This window comes from Aethalodelphis obliquidens, unplaced genomic scaffold (genome assembly GCF_003676395.1).
Source record: "Aethalodelphis obliquidens isolate GAN/ISIS:26980383/991018 unplaced genomic scaffold, ASM367639v1 scaffold48, whole genome shotgun sequence".
Classification (NCBI taxonomy): Eukaryota; Metazoa; Chordata; class Mammalia; order Artiodactyla; family Delphinidae; genus Aethalodelphis; species Aethalodelphis obliquidens.
The window spans coordinates 4671222-4688203 of NW_020837992.1; the positions used below are offsets into that span (position 1 = coordinate 4671222).

General features: G+C 46.4%; 1 protein-coding gene across 3 annotated transcripts in view; it reads right to left on the bottom strand.

Moving 5' to 3' along the window:
* PLXNA2 (plexin A2) overlaps positions 1 to 16982 on the bottom strand; it is a 221583-nt gene that overhangs the window by 12827 nt on the left and 191774 nt on the right. For all 3 annotated transcript variants that reach the window (XM_027082880.1, XM_027082878.1, XM_027082879.1), the window contains 8 exons: positions 10622 to 10765; positions 10112 to 10346; positions 7934 to 8076; positions 6985 to 7253; positions 5014 to 5080; positions 4653 to 4799; positions 3860 to 4019; positions 3398 to 3501 (listed from right to left, as the gene is read on the bottom strand). In XM_027082880.1, the coding sequence (XP_026938681.1) occupies positions 3398 to 3501; positions 3860 to 4019; positions 4653 to 4799; positions 5014 to 5080; positions 6985 to 7253; positions 7934 to 8076; positions 10112 to 10346; positions 10622 to 10765 (1269 nt within the window). The remainder of the gene's footprint in view (positions 1 to 3397; positions 3502 to 3859; positions 4020 to 4652; positions 4800 to 5013; positions 5081 to 6984; positions 7254 to 7933; positions 8077 to 10111; positions 10347 to 10621; positions 10766 to 16982) is intronic.

Genomic DNA, 16982 nt, shown 5'->3' on the forward strand with positions numbered 1-16982 from the left:
AGGAACTGAAGCATTGAGAAGCTAAACGACACCTTCAAGTTCGCACAGCTAACACACGATAGAGCCAAAATTTGTCGCCCGGACTGTCAGGCTCCAGAGCACATGTTCTCCTCATTGCATCCTAATTTGGGATTTTATTTCAAGACACACTGGTCTGAAGCCCATTTTCCCTTTTGGTTCTGATTTCTTTCTGGCCTGGGTCCTATAATGGCCCAGTCACCTTGAGGGGCTTCACCACAAGACAGCTGCTCTTGGGGAGTCAGCAAGAAAGAAGGTGTCTTGCCTGTAACCTGTGAGGTTGCCCAGGCTCAGCACCCAGCCTGCAGGGAAAGGGCTGATAAATGAGGAGCCATATTGAAGACATTTGGGGCCATTTTCATTTAAGGTTACCCTCCATCCAATAAAAACAGAGAATCCCCAGAATTGTGGCGATCCAATTAAACCCCTAATGCAGAGGGAGTAAAACAGCTATAATAATGTTATGGGCCATAAAACATTCCTATTAAACCATTTTTTACTTTAACAATTTTTATGAACTTTATAAGTTTGATTTATGGCTGCACCAGTCGTAAAACCATCTTTCTGGGTCTTAAATTGTCAGTCCCTCTCTCCCACCAAAAAAAAAATTAAATGTTGGGAAGTCAAACTGTAAGTGACCATTCGCACTAACGAGATTCCCCGATAGCCAGTTTTAGTAGTGGTGTTTAATTTCACCCTCCCTATAAATCTGCGGGAACCCGGGAAGTTTTTAAAAATCTCTTTGTTAATTAAGATTATGCAGATTTTTCTCCTGTAGGGGCTCCAAGGACCTTTGACTCCTGGGAGGGTAACAAGAGGTTGACGCTTTGACTTGATGGCATAAAGCTGCAGGGTCCAGGGCTCTTCACAGTTGCCAATGCGTAGTTACTTCCCAGTTGGGGCGGCTCCCCAGACTGCAGGCAGCTTGTACCATCAGCACTAGGTCTATAAAGGAGGGGGTGGCTCCCCTGGCGGCGCAGTGGTTGAGAGTCCACCTGCCGATGCAGGGGACACGGGTTCGTGCCCCGATCCGGGAGGATCCTACATGTTGCAGAGCAGCTGGGCCCGTGAGCCATGGCTGCTGAGCCTGCGTGTCCGGAGCCACCTGTGCTCCGCAATGGGAGAGGCCACAGCAGTGAGAGGCCCGCGTACCGAAAAAAAAAAAAAAAAAAAAAAAAAAAGGAGGAGGAACTCCCCACCTAGGACTTTCAGGAACTCTCTTTGCAATTGAAATGATACACGAAAGCCTGGCAGGAGCAAGGGTTTATTCTCCCAGGGAGAACAGATTATGTTATCATTTATGGCTTGTCGTCACCTAAAGGGAGATTCACAAGGTGACTGGAATGACCACAGTTCAACTGAATTCCAGGTCTCATCACTAAATCTCCCTTGTCCTTAGTCTCCAGTCTTTCTCTTGACCAACAGGTGATGCAAACCCGTGGGCAAGATGCCTGGCTGGGTCTGACCTTGCCTCTGCACTTCGTAGCTACATGACTTCGGGAAAGTCACTTAACCTCTCTGCACCTCAGTTGTCTCATGTGTCAAAGGGGATAATAATCGAGTCTAGGTTTGTTGCGAGGATTAAAGGCATTAGGACACGTAGAGGCTGGGAGCAGTGGTGCCTGGCGCCCAGTGACACTCAGTAACTGCTGGTATTACTGTTGCTACTATGAACATCATCATCATCATTGTCTCCCAAAGGGAAGAATAATCCCTCTTGTCCCCTGTCACTCAGGGCTAGCGTGTGGGAAGAGCCTTGCACAAAGTAAAACTCGGTAAATATTTGAGGAATGAATGAATACATGAATGATAAATGACATCGGGGAATTCAAAGTGCTTTGTAAGATGAGCACTGTTAGAACAGAATATTCCATTCTTCTGATTGGGAGTCATAGGACAGACAGACCAGTAACAAGCATTAGAGCACCAAAGACAGGAGAGCGGCCCCATTCCTGCCCTGGAGAAACTAACAATTTGGGGGCATAATGCTCATTTCTTTTGCACTTTCTTCTTCGGTTCTAGTTGGTTCATTAAAACTGTTCTACGAAGCCCAGTGTGAAGTGGGGTTGGGGGCTGGGGTGGCATCAACAGAGTGATTATAGCTACTATGGAGTGGTATATACATCCTGGTATACCTCACCTGTGGTTTCTTGTACTTCCAACCACCTTCACAATTTGGGGTCATATCTCCATTCACTGATGAGGAACCCAAGGTTTAGGGAGATTAAAGTCACATCACCAGTGAATGGGGAAGCAGGGGTTTAAATAGAACTCACAAATTCTTTTCTCTGCCCACTATACCACACTTACTCCATTTAGGGAGGGGGTCCAGGCAGAGTGTCAGCATGGGAAATTCAGGCCAGTAAGGGGGATGGAGCCTGGAAGGGAGCATTTTGGGGTTTCCCCAGTGCCCCTCTCTTTCCTCTGTGCCCCAAGAGGCTCCCAGGCAGGTCCTGCTGGCTGTTAGGACCCCCAGCCTCCTGGTGGTTGGCAACTCAGTGCTTAAGAACCCAGCCTGCCAGCCCCTCCGCACCCTCCCCATGTGAGGCAGGGACAGAGGATGATGTTATTAACCAGGCAATCCCACAGGGTCCTGCTGCCCAAGGCGCTTCCTCTGGTTGGTTTAATTTCCCTCACTGTCGCTCATCTCCAGCTTCTATTTTAGTATGTTTTTCGAATCCCAACCAGCCTACCGGTGCTTAATCTTACAGAGACCCCCAGCTGTGAGTGGTTACCATGAGAAGCAAGGGGGGGTGAGAGTAGATACCTCTCGGGATCTTTTGTTCTTTTGCTGAAATTTTTTTTTTTTTGACTGTTCCATTCAGTGTGTCTGCCTGTGTGCTAAACACTCTACCTACTATATTCAATCCATTCCTCACAACTTTATGGGGCAGGGATCACCATTAACTCCATTTTAGAGATGAGAAGAATGAGAGCTTAAGCAACTTCCCCAGGGACACCAGCTAGTAAGTGGCAGAATATAAGACCCAAGTCCCTGCTTCGTTGCAGGTGAGACGTGTAAGCCGCGTTAGTAAGAAAGCAAAGAGAAAGCAGCAGGAGACTATGCAGCTGTCTGTGAAAGATGCCATGTTTCTGCGGGCGAAGAGCTACACTCTGTACAGGATAGGAGTGTCCAGCCCAACCCCACACCAGTTCAGTCAGTTTCTCAGGGTGAGTCTGGACACTCGTGTTTTCGACAGCTTCCCCCAGTAATTCTAATCAGCAGCTGTGGCTGAGAATCACTGCTCTAGACTCAGGCAGGAGGTGGAGAGGGGAGAGAAGAGAACCCTTTTAGGGCTTTGAGGGCCTTAGAGCAAACCTTAGAAGGAGGGGGCATTCTGGGAGGGCAGGGGTCCCTGACGCAAACCCCTGCCCTCACCTGATAGTGCATCAGCGTGTTGAGCCGCTTCCAGTCACCCTCGATCTTGGTGGTGATGTCCTCGTCCTGCAGCACGACCCGGGCAATCCGGCCTTGACGCCACTCTGGGTGGAGGGGTGGTGCAGGAGCAGTGTGAGGGGCGGGGGCCGGGACTGCCCAGTCGTGGGGTCCTCTAGGGGCCTGGCAACCCCGGCTCCCTCAAGCTGGTGCAATGACAGTGTTTCAGGCGTCTGGGGCTCCGGGGGTGTCAATGCTGGCAAAAGCATGGGCCTCCCCAGAGGTGGCCACATCTGAGTGGGCAGTGTTTCAGGCACGCATTTCACCTGACCCCTCACCTGGACGGGACCCAGTCATGCCCTGACGAGGGGCTGTCTGCGGGGCAGGGCTTCCCCCCCACACCCCTGCCATAGCCCAAATGCCCTCCTGGAAGTTGCCCTCACACTCCAAGGCCAGGTTTCCTACCCAAGTCCATGTCAACAGCCCTCGGCCGCTGGGAGTAGGGCACGTTCTTGTACACGGCATCGAGAATCTTCTCTTTGACCTGCGTGATGGTGTCACAGTTCAACACCTTCACTGGGATCTCCGGACTGTTCTCGTTGTCAGGGTTGACGCAGTTCAGGATCTACAGGTGGCGATGGAAGAGGGACAGGATGCGAGTTGAAGGAGCCATTTGGGGGAGAGGGCGTGAGGCCCTGGAGCCTTCTCTTACCCAGGCTCCCCCTCCTCACAGGAGAAACGGGTGTCCCTCTGTCTGTGTCTCAGTTTCTCTCACCTTCCAGACATCTGCCAATGACAGCTTGAGTCCTTCTGCCCACCTCTCTTTCTCAGAGAGACAGGATTCTACTTTCTAGCCCCTGATGGCTTAGGGGAGGCTGTCATCCTGGGTGGAGACGTCCTGGGGGATCAGGGGTGCCTCCAGGTGTTGCAAGGGCTGGCCTCCCACTTCCCCGAAGCCTCTATATTAGAGATCAGCAGACTTCTTCCCCGTCATGCTAATTTCCCCACAGCTAATGCTGAGTGATCTAGGGTAAACGCAGGCGATGCAAGCTCTTTAGGCCCACCCAATGTGATAGGAGAGGAGGGGCCCAGGCCTGTGTGTCCGCCCTTGGGACACTTGGCATGCCCCCTGGACTGGCCCCCAGGCCGGCCTCCCAGCCTGTTTATTGACCCCTCAAACTGGCTTTGTGGTGAGAAGGCAGAGCACAGATTAGAGGCAGGAGGTCCGTGCTGTCCCCTGGGCTTCCTGCCTCCTCACCAGGGTCTTGTAGTCGATCTGCTGCCGGATGAGCTTGTCCTCGCTCAGGGAGTAGCGGGCCTCGCCCGTGATGGCATCGATGGGGCCCTTCTCCATCTGCTGCTTGATGGCGCAGTACAGCATGAAGAGCGGCTCCCCCGCACACTCCTGTGGGCGGACGCAGGGCGTAGGTGGCGGGGTACCAGCCTCCTTCCCTCCCTCTCCCGACCCTATTTCTAGGCCCGCTTGGCTTTGGGGCACCCAGCCAGGTAGGTTTCTGTTCCTAAGGGGGGGTCCCCATGCAGCCCTGATGGCCAGGCTCAGAGGGGCAGCTCCCCATCTTGCTCTCAACTCCCAGTTCCTGTCTCACTCCCAGGCTCACCTTCAGGAACTTGTGCAGGAGGAAGGCAAACCAATTGGTCAGCATCTTCTCAGCCACGGACTCTGTCCTGGGGAGGCAGAAGGGATAAGGGCAGTCCTTTATGGAGGGGTCTAAGGGTGGGGGTGTGCCTAGGTTGTTGTGTGGACCAGGGTTCAAGAGAACAAGGGCATGAAAGAAGCCAGGGCTGGGGGCCAGGACACTGTGTCCTGTCCCAACGCTACCAGTAATGAGAAGCGAGACCTTGGGCTAGAGGCTTCTTTCTGGACCTCAATTTCCAGCAAAAATGGAGTGGTGCCATGGGTCTGCAGACACAGGGACCAAGAATACCATCCTCTTACCCTCTTCCAGCCTCAGGGTGATGGAGTTTCTGTGTCCCTTTGGGATTTCCTGCATGTCTGAATATCTGCATGTCCACAAGGTCCCTGGTACCTTCCCCTCCAAACAGAGTCAGACTGCCTGGGTTCAAATCCTGACTCTGCTGCGTACTGGCCTGTGTGATCTTGAGTAAGTCATTTCGTCTCTCTGGGTTCAGTTTCCCCATCTCTAAATGGGGATGATAATAATAATAACCATCATCATCATCATCATCATCATCATCTATCCCACAGGGTTGTTGTCAAGGTTGAATGAATTAATGTATGTAAAGTGCTAAGAATAGTGCATATACCTGCTCGCTGTCATCACTGTCCTGCGGGGTCGTGGATCCCAGACCCTCAGGTAAAGAGCAGTGTGTGCAAGTGTTTAGCTGACAGGGGATCTGCCTCTGTAAGCACCGCCCCTTCGTCCTGCCCCACCCCCATCATCCCAGGCTGCAGATCTGGGGACCTGCGAAGGAACGAAGTGGCTGTGACAGACCCGCAGTGATGGGGATGCCGGAGGGGTATTTTAACTCGCTGCACGTGGTGCAAATAATACCCTCCGGTTGCCGTAAATCCCAGGCATTTGCCAGGGCTGCTCAGCAATGCGGGCCTGGGAGAGAGTGACAATGGCAGGAGAAATTGTGGCTCTCTCCCTGGCCCCTCCCAGCACCCTCTCCCTGCATTGTGCCTGAGATTAGCTCTAATTTAAATACAACAGTTCTTAATGAGAGTTTCTAATGCTCAGATTGGCAGAATGGGGGCTCTGTACTCATAAAACAAAGCTATTCTTTCTACCTCCTCACCCCACATGGGGTCTGGAAGCCTGAGATCTTGCAAGGAGAAGGCTGCCGAGAAGGCAGTGAAATAGAGGTGGCACATTCCAAGCCCTGCTGCCAGCTGAGCTCCAAAGCTGTGCTGGGCTCCCCAGGGCCCCCAGAGAGGGTAGGCTCGGGGATGGATGGCCAAGGTCTCTGACCCTCCTCCCTGCCAGGAAAATGGCAACCGAGGAGGGAGTGGTGGTGGATGCTGGTGATTCAGATCCAGGAAGCCGGGCACTGATGGGAGAGGCCACACCGTATCTCCAGCTGGGTGCTGTCCAACAGAGCCCCTGCTATGATGGGAATGGCCTCTATCTGTGCTTCCAATATGGCGGCCACTGAGCATTTGGGATGCAGTTAGTGCAATGGAGGAACTGAATTTCACATTTTCTTTTAAATTAATGGTCACATGTGCTACTGTGTTGGACAGTGAAACTCAGGATGCATGGGGAGGGAGACTTCAAGACAGGTATTATTAGTGCCATTTTGTTCACGAGGAAACTAAACAGCAGAGTGGCCACATCACTGGCCCAAGATCACACGACTAGCAGGTAGCAGAGCCGGGGTTCAAGCTCAGATGCTCTGGGGCCTGTGCTCCTGCATCACGCTCAGCACCTGCAGACACGGCACAGCCACCCGGACTGAAGCAAGATGAGACTCTGCACTGGGAGCTGCAGGGACACAGGCCTTCCTGGGTGGGGGCGCCTTCTCGTGGGACCCACACTAACCAGCCCTGCCCCCCGACCCCGGACGTCCCTGTTTAGATGCCTCCCCGCCCCTGGCGCAGGTCAGACCTCCGGAGAAGCAGCTTGGGGTGGTTCTTGTTCTCCAGGTTCTTATCGATGAGGTCGGAGAGCAGCTGCTTGAGGACGTCGGTGGCGTACTCCAGGCGGCCCTGCAGGCCGGTCATGATGAGTGAGGCCACGTTGCCGCGGTCCCGCATGGAGAAGCTGCGCTGCAGCTCCAGGGTGCGGATGAAGGTCAGCAGGAACACCTTGTTGTTGATGAGCTGGGCGAAGAGCTTCAGGGCCTTCTCCACGTGCTGCTGCCCGTTGCCCTGCACCTGGGATGGGTGTGATGGGCGTGGCTTCAGAGGACGAGCTTCCGGCTCTCCGGGAGGGTGTTGGCTGATGACGATGCCAGCTATAGGACCCTCTCCATGACGCCTGTAACCGCCCCACCCTCGGTGATGTAGGAATAACTGGTCCCTGAGGTCTGCAGTCTGCTCTGACTTCCCCCTGGGTTGAGAGGGTTGGGCTCCAGGTAGAGACCTCAGAGAGGATGCTATTCATCTGATTTTCCCAAGGATGCAACACAACAGGAGATACCGCAGCAGACTAGCTTGGTTCACTAGTCTCCCCTTAATCTCCTCTGCCCTGATTTATTATCTTTAGTAAAACAAACTGAGAAATGAAAAAAACAAGCCTCACAGAATCATAGGTCTTTCCTTAAGCCAGCTTAAATCCATTCGGAAATGAGGCAGAATCTTAGTTAATTAATTCAGTCATTAATTAAAAAATGACAAATAATCAGCTTTCCCCTGGAATCATCCCAAAGAGCCTGGGTGCCCCCCCAGCTGTGATTTTCCTGGTTGGAAATATCCCCGTTACGGTGATGCTTCTACAAGCTATTTCTCCTCCTCACTCCTGACCTTCTTCTGAGCACTGGGCCCCACTGGCATTTCCTAGGAAACCCAGGCCCCACGTCCCTGCTGGGCAGCTGGGTGAGGGAGGCGGGTGTTACCTCCAGCTCACGCAGGACGGGATGGTCCTCAATGCCGGGGAACAGGACTCGCATAGCATAGGTCCGATAGTCCAGGTAGGGGATTCCTGAGCGGTCCAGGTCACTGGTCAGCTCGTTGATGTCTGTCTGGAGCTCGGCAAAAGCTATGAAAGTGCAGTGGAGACAGGGAAGCTCAGGAGGGGAATGCAGGCCGGGGAGGGGAAAGGCGGGAGAAGTTCGTGGAGGAGGGAAGGGCCAGGTGTAGAGACAGGGAGGGTTATAGGGGTGCATCTCCAGGGGCGATGAGATATCTCCAGTCTGCCTTTCTTAGGTGGTGGGACTATGGGTGATTTTTATATTATTTCCTCCTCTATGCTTACCTATAATTTTGAATTTTCTTTCTATGTATTATAAGTGTAGTTAAAACAAAGGAAGCCCATGACTTGGGTCATGCAGGTGATACAGGTGCTAGAAGCAGGTGAGAGGCAGTGGTCGAACAGATCAAACAAAGACCAGAATAGGTAGCTTTGCTCCCCTTTTCCAAGCAAGAGAATAAACCAAGATGCAAAAACCTTGGGGGAAAATGAAAATCAAAACCACCATGAGATACCACTTCATACCCATTAGGATGGCTGTTATAAAAAAAGTGGAAAATAACATGTGTTGGCTAGGATGTGGAAAAACTGGAACCCTCATATCTTGCTGGAGGGAATATAAAGTGGTACAGCTGCTCTGGAAAGCAATTTTGTGATTCCTCCAAAAATTAAACATAGAATTACCAAATGACCCAGCAATTCCTCTCCTACATATACACCCAAAAGAACTGAAAGCAGGGACTTGAACAGATGCTTGTACCCTCACGTTCACAGCAGCATTATTCATGATACCAAAAGGTGGAAACAACCCAAATGTCCATTGATGGATGAATTGATAAGTAAAATGTGGTTTATATACCCAATGGACTATTATTTAGCCTTAAAAAGGAATGAAGTTCTCTCAAATGCTACAACATGGATGAACCTTAAAGACATGATGCTAAGTGAAATAAACCAAACACAAAGGGACATATGCTGTGTGATGCCATTTATATGAGTTTCCTAGAGTAGTCAAATTCATAGAGACAGAAAGTGGGAGAGGAGGGTGAGGGATTATTGTTTCATGAGTACAGAGTTTCGGTTGGGGAAAATGTGGAAGTTCTGGAGACGGTTGGTGGTGATGGTCACACGATGCTGTGAATGTATTTAATGCCTCTTAATCCCTTTTTAAATAACCAATTAACTTCTGTGCACAGAAGTGGAGAGAGCACTAGGGTGCAAAGATAAGAAAGTTAAAATGGTAAATGTTATGTTATATATATTCAACATTCACACTCACACATGAACGAAACTGAGAACACCACCAAACCCAGACTTAGGGAGCCCTGACCACCAGGCCCTTGGCCAAACAGGGGCTTCCCCTTGGTGGCAGACCTGTCTCCTGACGCCCTCCTTGCTCCTCCCCAGCCCTGGCGCTGGGAGGAGCCTGGCCCACTTTGCCCCAGCCCAGCTCTTCCCTTTCATCCAGCAGAGGGCTTGTTCTGATCTTGAAGTTTGCAGCAAAAGGAGAAGTCTTTTGATTCCTAATTGAGATGTTTACCCAGGGAGTCTTCCAGGTCCTCAGCCCAAGGGGACACCAGGTAGCTGTGGTTGCTTGGGAGACAGAAGAAACACTGTCTCCACCACCACAGCCTGGGATGCCCTGCAAGTGGCCTTCAGAGGCTCAGCCTGCAGTACTGGCTGAAGTCACAATGTGGGGGAGGGGATGGGGTGGAAGGGAGGGCATGTGCTCTCACCTTTCCTGCTGCTCCAAGGCAGCCAGGCAAAAGGAGCTGTCACTCCTACGTGGGGATCTAGAGTCTGAGGCAACAGGGCCCAGGAGGCTCTGACTGTGGGGAGACTGCGGTCCCGGGAAGGAGAGTAGGCTGGGCCAGACTGTGGGATGAGTCAGGGCACAGGGGGACAGAATAATGGGATCAGGTCTGGGGCCTTACTGTGGGCATTTTAAGGGCAAAGGAAGTTTAAGAGAAAACAGAGGTCAAAGTGGAGCAGGGTGGCTTGTGGTAGAAGAGATGGGAGCAAAGATGAGAGCTATTTTAGGGAGGGGGGTAATAAAGCTGGTGAGGAAAGAGGGTCCCAGAAACGAGGGAGTGCCTCCACTTACCTTCCTTACACTCCAGGGCCACACGGGACTCCAGGTTGTCCATCTGCATTTGGAGCCGCTTGAGAGTGAGGTCATTTTCTCGAGACTTGCGCTTGTAGGCGATGAGCACAATGATGACGATGATGAGCAGTAGGCTGCCGCCTGCCGCGATGCTGACGATGGCTGGCAGGGTCAGCAAGCTATCTGAGATGACACTCACCGAGCCGGGCGAGAATACCATGCCACCCACGTGGACCTGTGCATGGCACACACACGGTCACTGTAGAGCCCTGGCATCCAATCCTTCTTGATCCAGAAAGGGCATGAGAGACCACAACCACACAGTGCAGTCTGGATACAAAACAACTTCCTGCTTATCATCTGCCTTTCTTTTCTTGTGTTCTTAGCTCCTACCCATTTTAATATAGCACTTTGTGATGAGGAGATATGGAGGAGGTTGAAGACCCTTTCTTTATGACAGATTATACATGAAAGATGAGGAGGGGAGGAATAATAAGATGGTTCACTCACCATGACCTTGTGCTGCCCAGTGAGGTTGGGAGGCTCGCAGAGCAGTTGTGTCTCGGACACAGTGACAGTGCATGGGGTCTCTCCAATCAGCACAGTGTAGTTGAGTTTGGCACCTCCAGAAGCAGGAGGGCAGAGGTTTTTGCCCTGTAGGTAAGAGCAATCTTAATAGGAATAATTGACACATGTGCACAGAAGTTAATTGGTTATTTAAAAGGAGATTAAGACCAGTCCCTCCCATCAAGAAGCTTCCACAAGCCTCTTAGATAGCTTCATCCACCAGAGAGCAGACAGCAGAAGCAAGAAGAACTACAATCCTGCAGCCTGTGGAACAAAAACCACATTCACAGAAAAATAGACAAGATGAAAAGGTAGAGGTAGAGGGCTATGTACCAGATGAAGGAACAAGATAAAACCCGAGAAAAACAACTTAATGAAGTGGAAATAGGCAACCTTCCAGAAAAAGAATTCAGAATAATGATAGTGAGGATGATCCAGGACCTCGGAAAAAGAATGGAGGCAAAGATCGAGAAGATGGAAGAAATGTTTAATAAAGACCTAGAAGAAATAAAGAACAAACAAACAGAGATGAACAATACAATAACTGAAATGAAAACTACACTAGAAGGAATCAATAGCAGAATAACTGAGGCAGGAGAACGGATAAGTGACCTGGAAGACAGAATGGTAGAATTCACTGCTGCGGAACAGTGAATGAAAAAGAAATGAAGAAGAATGAAAAGAATGAAGAATGAAAAGAAATGAAGAGAGCCTAAGAGACCTCTGGGAAAACACTAAACGCAACAACACTCGCATTATAGCGGTCCCAGAAGGAGAAGAGAGAGAGAAAGGACCCGAGAAAATATTAGAAGAGATTATAGTCAAACACTTCCCTAACATGGGAAACGAAATAGCCACCCAAGTCCAGGAAGCACAGAGAGTCCCATACAGGATAAACCCAAGGAGAAGCACGCCGAGACACATAGTAATCAAATTGGCAAAAATTAAAGACAAAGAAAAATTATTGAAAGCAGCAAGGGAAAAACGACAAATAACATACAAGGGAACTCCCATAAGGATAACAGCTGATACCTCAGCAGAAACTCTACAAGCCAGAAGGGAGTGGCAGGATATACTTAAAGTGATGAAAGGGAAGAACTGACAACCAAGATTACTCTACCCAGCAAGGATCTCACTCAGATCCGATGGAGAAATCAAAAGCTTTACAGACAAGCAAAAGCTAAGAGAATTCAGCACCACCTAACCAACAAACACTAAAGGAACTTCTCTAACTGGGAAACACAAGAGAAGAAAAGGACCTACAAAAACAAACCCAAAACAATTAAGAAAACGGTAATAGGAACATACGTATTGATAATTACCTTAAACATGAATGGATTAAATGCTCCAACCAAAAGACACAGCCTTGCTGAATGGATACAAAAAACAAGACCCATATATATGCTGTTTACAGGAGACCCACTGCAGACCTAGGGACACATACAGACTGAAAGTGAGGGGATGGAAAAAGATATTCCATGCAAATGGAAATCAAAAGAAAGCTGGAGTAGCAATAATAATATCAGATAAAATAGACTTTAAAATAAAGAATGTTACAAGTGACAAGGAAGGACACTATATAATGATCAAGGGATCAATCCAAGAAGAAGATATAACAATTATAAATATTTATGCACCCAACATAGGAGCACCTCAATACATAAGGCAACTGCTAACAGCTCTAAAAGAGGAAATCAACAGTAACACAATAATAGTGGGGGACTTTAACACCTCACTTACACCAACGGACAGATCATCCAAACAGAAAATTAATAAGGAAACACAGCTTTAAATGACACAATAGACCAGATAGATTTAATTGATATTTATAGGACATTCCATTCCAAAACAGCAGATTACACTTTCTTCTCAAGTTTGCACAGATCATTCTCCAGGATAGATCACATCTTGGATTACAAATCAAGCCTCAGTAAATTTAAGAAAATTGAAATCATGTCAACCATCTTTTCTGACCACAACACTATGAGATTAGAAATCAATTACAGGGGAAAAAACACAAACACATGGAGGTTAAACAATACGTTACTAAATAAGTAAGAGATCACTGAAGAAATCAAAGAGGAAATCAAAAAATACCTAGAGACAAATGACAATGAAAACACGATGATCCAGAACCTATGGGATGCAGCAAAAGCAGTTCTAAGAGGGACGTTTATGGCTATACAAGCCCACCTCAAGAAACAAGAAAAGTCTCAAATAAACAATCTAACGTTACACCTAAAGGAACTAGAGAAAGAAGAACAAACAAAACCCAAAGTTAGCAGAAGGAAAGAAATCATCAAGATCAGAGCAGAAATAAATGAAATAGAAACAAAGAAAACAATAGTAAAGACCAATAAAGTAAAAGCTGGTTCTTTGAGAAGATAAACAAAATTGATAAACCATTAGCCAGACACATCAAGAAAAAGAAGGAGAGGACTCAAATCAATAAAATTAGAAATGAAAAAGAAGAAGTTACAACAGACACCCCAGAAATACAAAGCATCCTAAGAGACTATTACAAGCAACTCTATGCCAATAAAATGGACAACCTGGAAGAAATGGACAAATTCTTAGAAAGGTATAACCTTCCAAGACTGAACCAGGAAGAAATAGGAAATATGAACAGACCAATCACAAGTAATGAAATTGAAACTGTGATTAAAAAGTTTCCAACAAACAAAAGTCCAGGACCAGATGGCTCCACAAGTGAATTCTATCAAACATTTAGAGAAGAGCTAACACCCATCTTTCTCAAGCTCTTCCAAAAAATTGCAGAGGAAGGAATACTCCCAAACTCATTCTATGAGGCCACCATCACCCTGATACCAAAACAAGATAAAGATGCTACAAAAAAAGAAAATTACAGACCAATATCACTGATGAATATAGATGCAAAAATCCTCAACAAAATGCTAGCAAACAGAATCCAACAACACATTAAAAGGATCACACACCGTGATCAAGTGGGATTTACTCCAGGGATGCAAGGATTCTTCAATATACACAAATGAGTGAATGTGATACACCATATCAACAAATTGAAGAATAAAAACCATATGATCATGTCAAAAGATGCAGAAAAAGCTTTTGACAAAATCCAACACCCATTTATGACAAAAACTCTCCAGAAAGCGGGCATAGAGGGAACCTACTTCAACATAATAAAGGCCATATACTACAAACCCACAGCAAACATCATTCTCAATGGTGAAAAACTGAAAGCATTTCCTCTAAGATCAGGAACAAGACACGGATGTCCACTCTCACCACTATTATTCAACATAGTTTTGGAAGTCCTAGCCACAGCAATCAGAGAAGAAAAAGACATAAAAGGAATACAAATTGGAAAAGAAGAAGTAAAACTGTCACCGTTTGCAGATGACATGACACTATACATAGAGAATCCTAAAGATGCCATCAGAAAACTACTAGACCTGGTCAATGAATTTGGTAATGCTGCAGGATACAAAATTAATGCACAGAAATCTCTTGCATTCCTATACACTAATGATGAAAAATCTGAAAGAGAAATTAAGGAAAGTCTCCCATTTACTACTGCAACAAAAAGAATAAAATAGCTAGGAATAAACCTACCTAGGGAGACAAAAGACCTGTATGCAGAAAACTATAAGACACTAATGAAAGAAATTAAAGATGATATCAACAGATGGAGAGACATACCATGTTCTTGGATTGGAAGAATCAATATTGTGAAAATGACTATACTACCCAAAGCAATCTACAGATTCAATTCAATCCCTATCAAATTACCAATGGCATTTTTTACAGAACTAGAACAAAATGTCTTAAAATTTGTATGGAGACACAAAAGACCCCAAATAGCCAAAGCAGTCTTGAAAGAAAAAAACGGAGCTGGAGGAATCGGACTTCCTGACTTCAGACAAAGCTACAGTAATCAAGACAATATGGTACTGGCACAAAAACAGAAATATAGATCAATGGAACAGGATAGAAAGCCCAGAGATAAACCCACGCACCTATGGTCAACTAATCTATGACAAAGGAGGCAAGGATATACAATGGAGAAAAGACAGTCTCTTCAATAAGTGGTGCTGGGAAAAGTGGACAGCTATATGTAAAAGAATGATATTAGAACACTCCCTAACACCATACACAAAAATAAACTCAAAATGTATTACACACCTAAATGTAAGACTGGGCACTATAAAACTCTTAGAGGAAAACATAGGAAGAACACTCTTTGATATAAATCACAGCAACATATTTTTTGATCCACCTCCTAGAGTAATGGAAATAAAAACAAAAATAAACAAATGGGACCTAATGAAACTTAGAAGCTTTTGCACAGCAAAGTAAACCATAAACAAGACGAAAAGACAACCCTCAGAATGGGAGAAAATATTTGCAAATGAATCATCGGACAAAGGATTAATCTCCAAAATATATAAATAGCTCATGCAGCTCAATATTAAAAAAATAAACAACCCAATCCAAAAATGGGCAGAAGACCTAAATAGACATTTCTCCAAAGAAGACATACAGATGGCCAAGAAGCACATGAAAAGATGCTCAACATCACTAATTATTAGAGAAATGCAAATCAAAACTACAATGAGGTATCACTTCACACCAGTTAGAATGGGCATCATCAGAAAATCTACAAACAACAAATGCTGGAGAGGGTGTGGAGAAAAGGGAACCCTCCTGCACTGTTGGTGGGAATGTAAATTGATACAGGCACTTGGAGAACAGTATGGAGGTTCCTTAGAGAACTAAAAATAGAATTACCATATGACCCAGCAATCACACTAGTGGCCATATACCCAGAGAAAACCATAGTTCAAAAAGACACATGCACCCCAATGTTCAATGCAGCACTATTTACAATAGCCAGGTCATGGAAGCAACCTAAATGCGCATCAACAGACGAATGGATAAAGAAGATGTGGCACATATATACAATGGAATATTACTCAGCCATCAAAAGGAACAAAATTGGGTCATTTGTAGGGACGTGGATGGATCTAGAGACTGTCATACAGAGTGAAGTAAGTCAGAAAGAGGAAAACAAATATCGTATATTAACGCACATATGTGGAACCTAGAAAGTGGTACAGATGAACCGGTTTGCCGAGCAGAAATTGAGACACAGAAGTAGAGAAAAAACAGATGGACACCAAGGGAGGAAAGCGGTGGGGTGGTGGTGGTGGTGGTGTGCTGAATTGGGAGATTGGGATTGACATTTATTCATTGATGTGTATAAAATGGATGACTAATAAGAAAAAAAATTTGATAGTGGAATGGACTTGGAATCTTTCATCACCTTACACGGTTCCTTGAACTTTGTAGGTGTCTGAAATAATATTCAATAATTCTTTGCCAGCTGTTGATCTTAATGAACTAAATAAGGCTTTTGTCTTAGCTTTCTTAATAAGTTATAACACAGAGAAAAGTGCATAAGTTTAACTATAAACTTATGACTTATGTGAGTTATCTGAACTCCCATTAGTATTACCACTACTCAGATCAAGAAACAGAATTTTCCCAGGATCTCGGAAGCCTTCCTTATACCATTTCCTCATCATGACCCCTGCTTTCTGCCCCCAAAGTAACCATTATCTTCACCATAAATTTGTTTTGCCCAGTTTTGAATTTTTAAAAAAGAAACCATACAATGTATATCATTTTATGTCTGCCTTGTTTTGCTGAATATTGCTCATGAGTTTTATTTCTGTTGTTGCTTGTAGCAATGCTCACTTATTTTTATTGTCTTCTATATTTTATTATATAAATGCAAAATATATTCTAATGTTGATGAACAAAATAAATAAATAAAAATAAAAAGAGATTAAAGAGGCGGGGTAAGGGGAGCAATGCAAAAACCAATGAGTGACTCCATGGTAAGTTTTTGGAGAGGACTTCTAACAGCCACAATTTAGACAGAAAAAGAGAAAACAAAGGGAAGAGAGAATGAAAGGGAGGAAGAGAGTGGTAAAGAGAAAGGAAGGGGGGACCAAACAGTAAACAAGTGAAAGTTTGGGGGAGGATGCAGGGGATAGAAGTGAAAGTGGTAGAGTAACACACACCTGGAAGGATGGTACCAGGGGACCGTGACCTCTTCACATCTGAGGGCAGTTACTGCGGCCACGGATGGGGTCAATAAAGGACATCGTTGCTTCCAGTGCACTGCAGGACTTTTAGGTCCCAAAGCTCACAAGGACACACAGAAATACTCTACGGTGTTCCTTGAGAATCCCAAGTGCAAGATATGTCACTCAATGGGTCGATATGTATAACTAAGCTCCCTTCACAGGGAGAT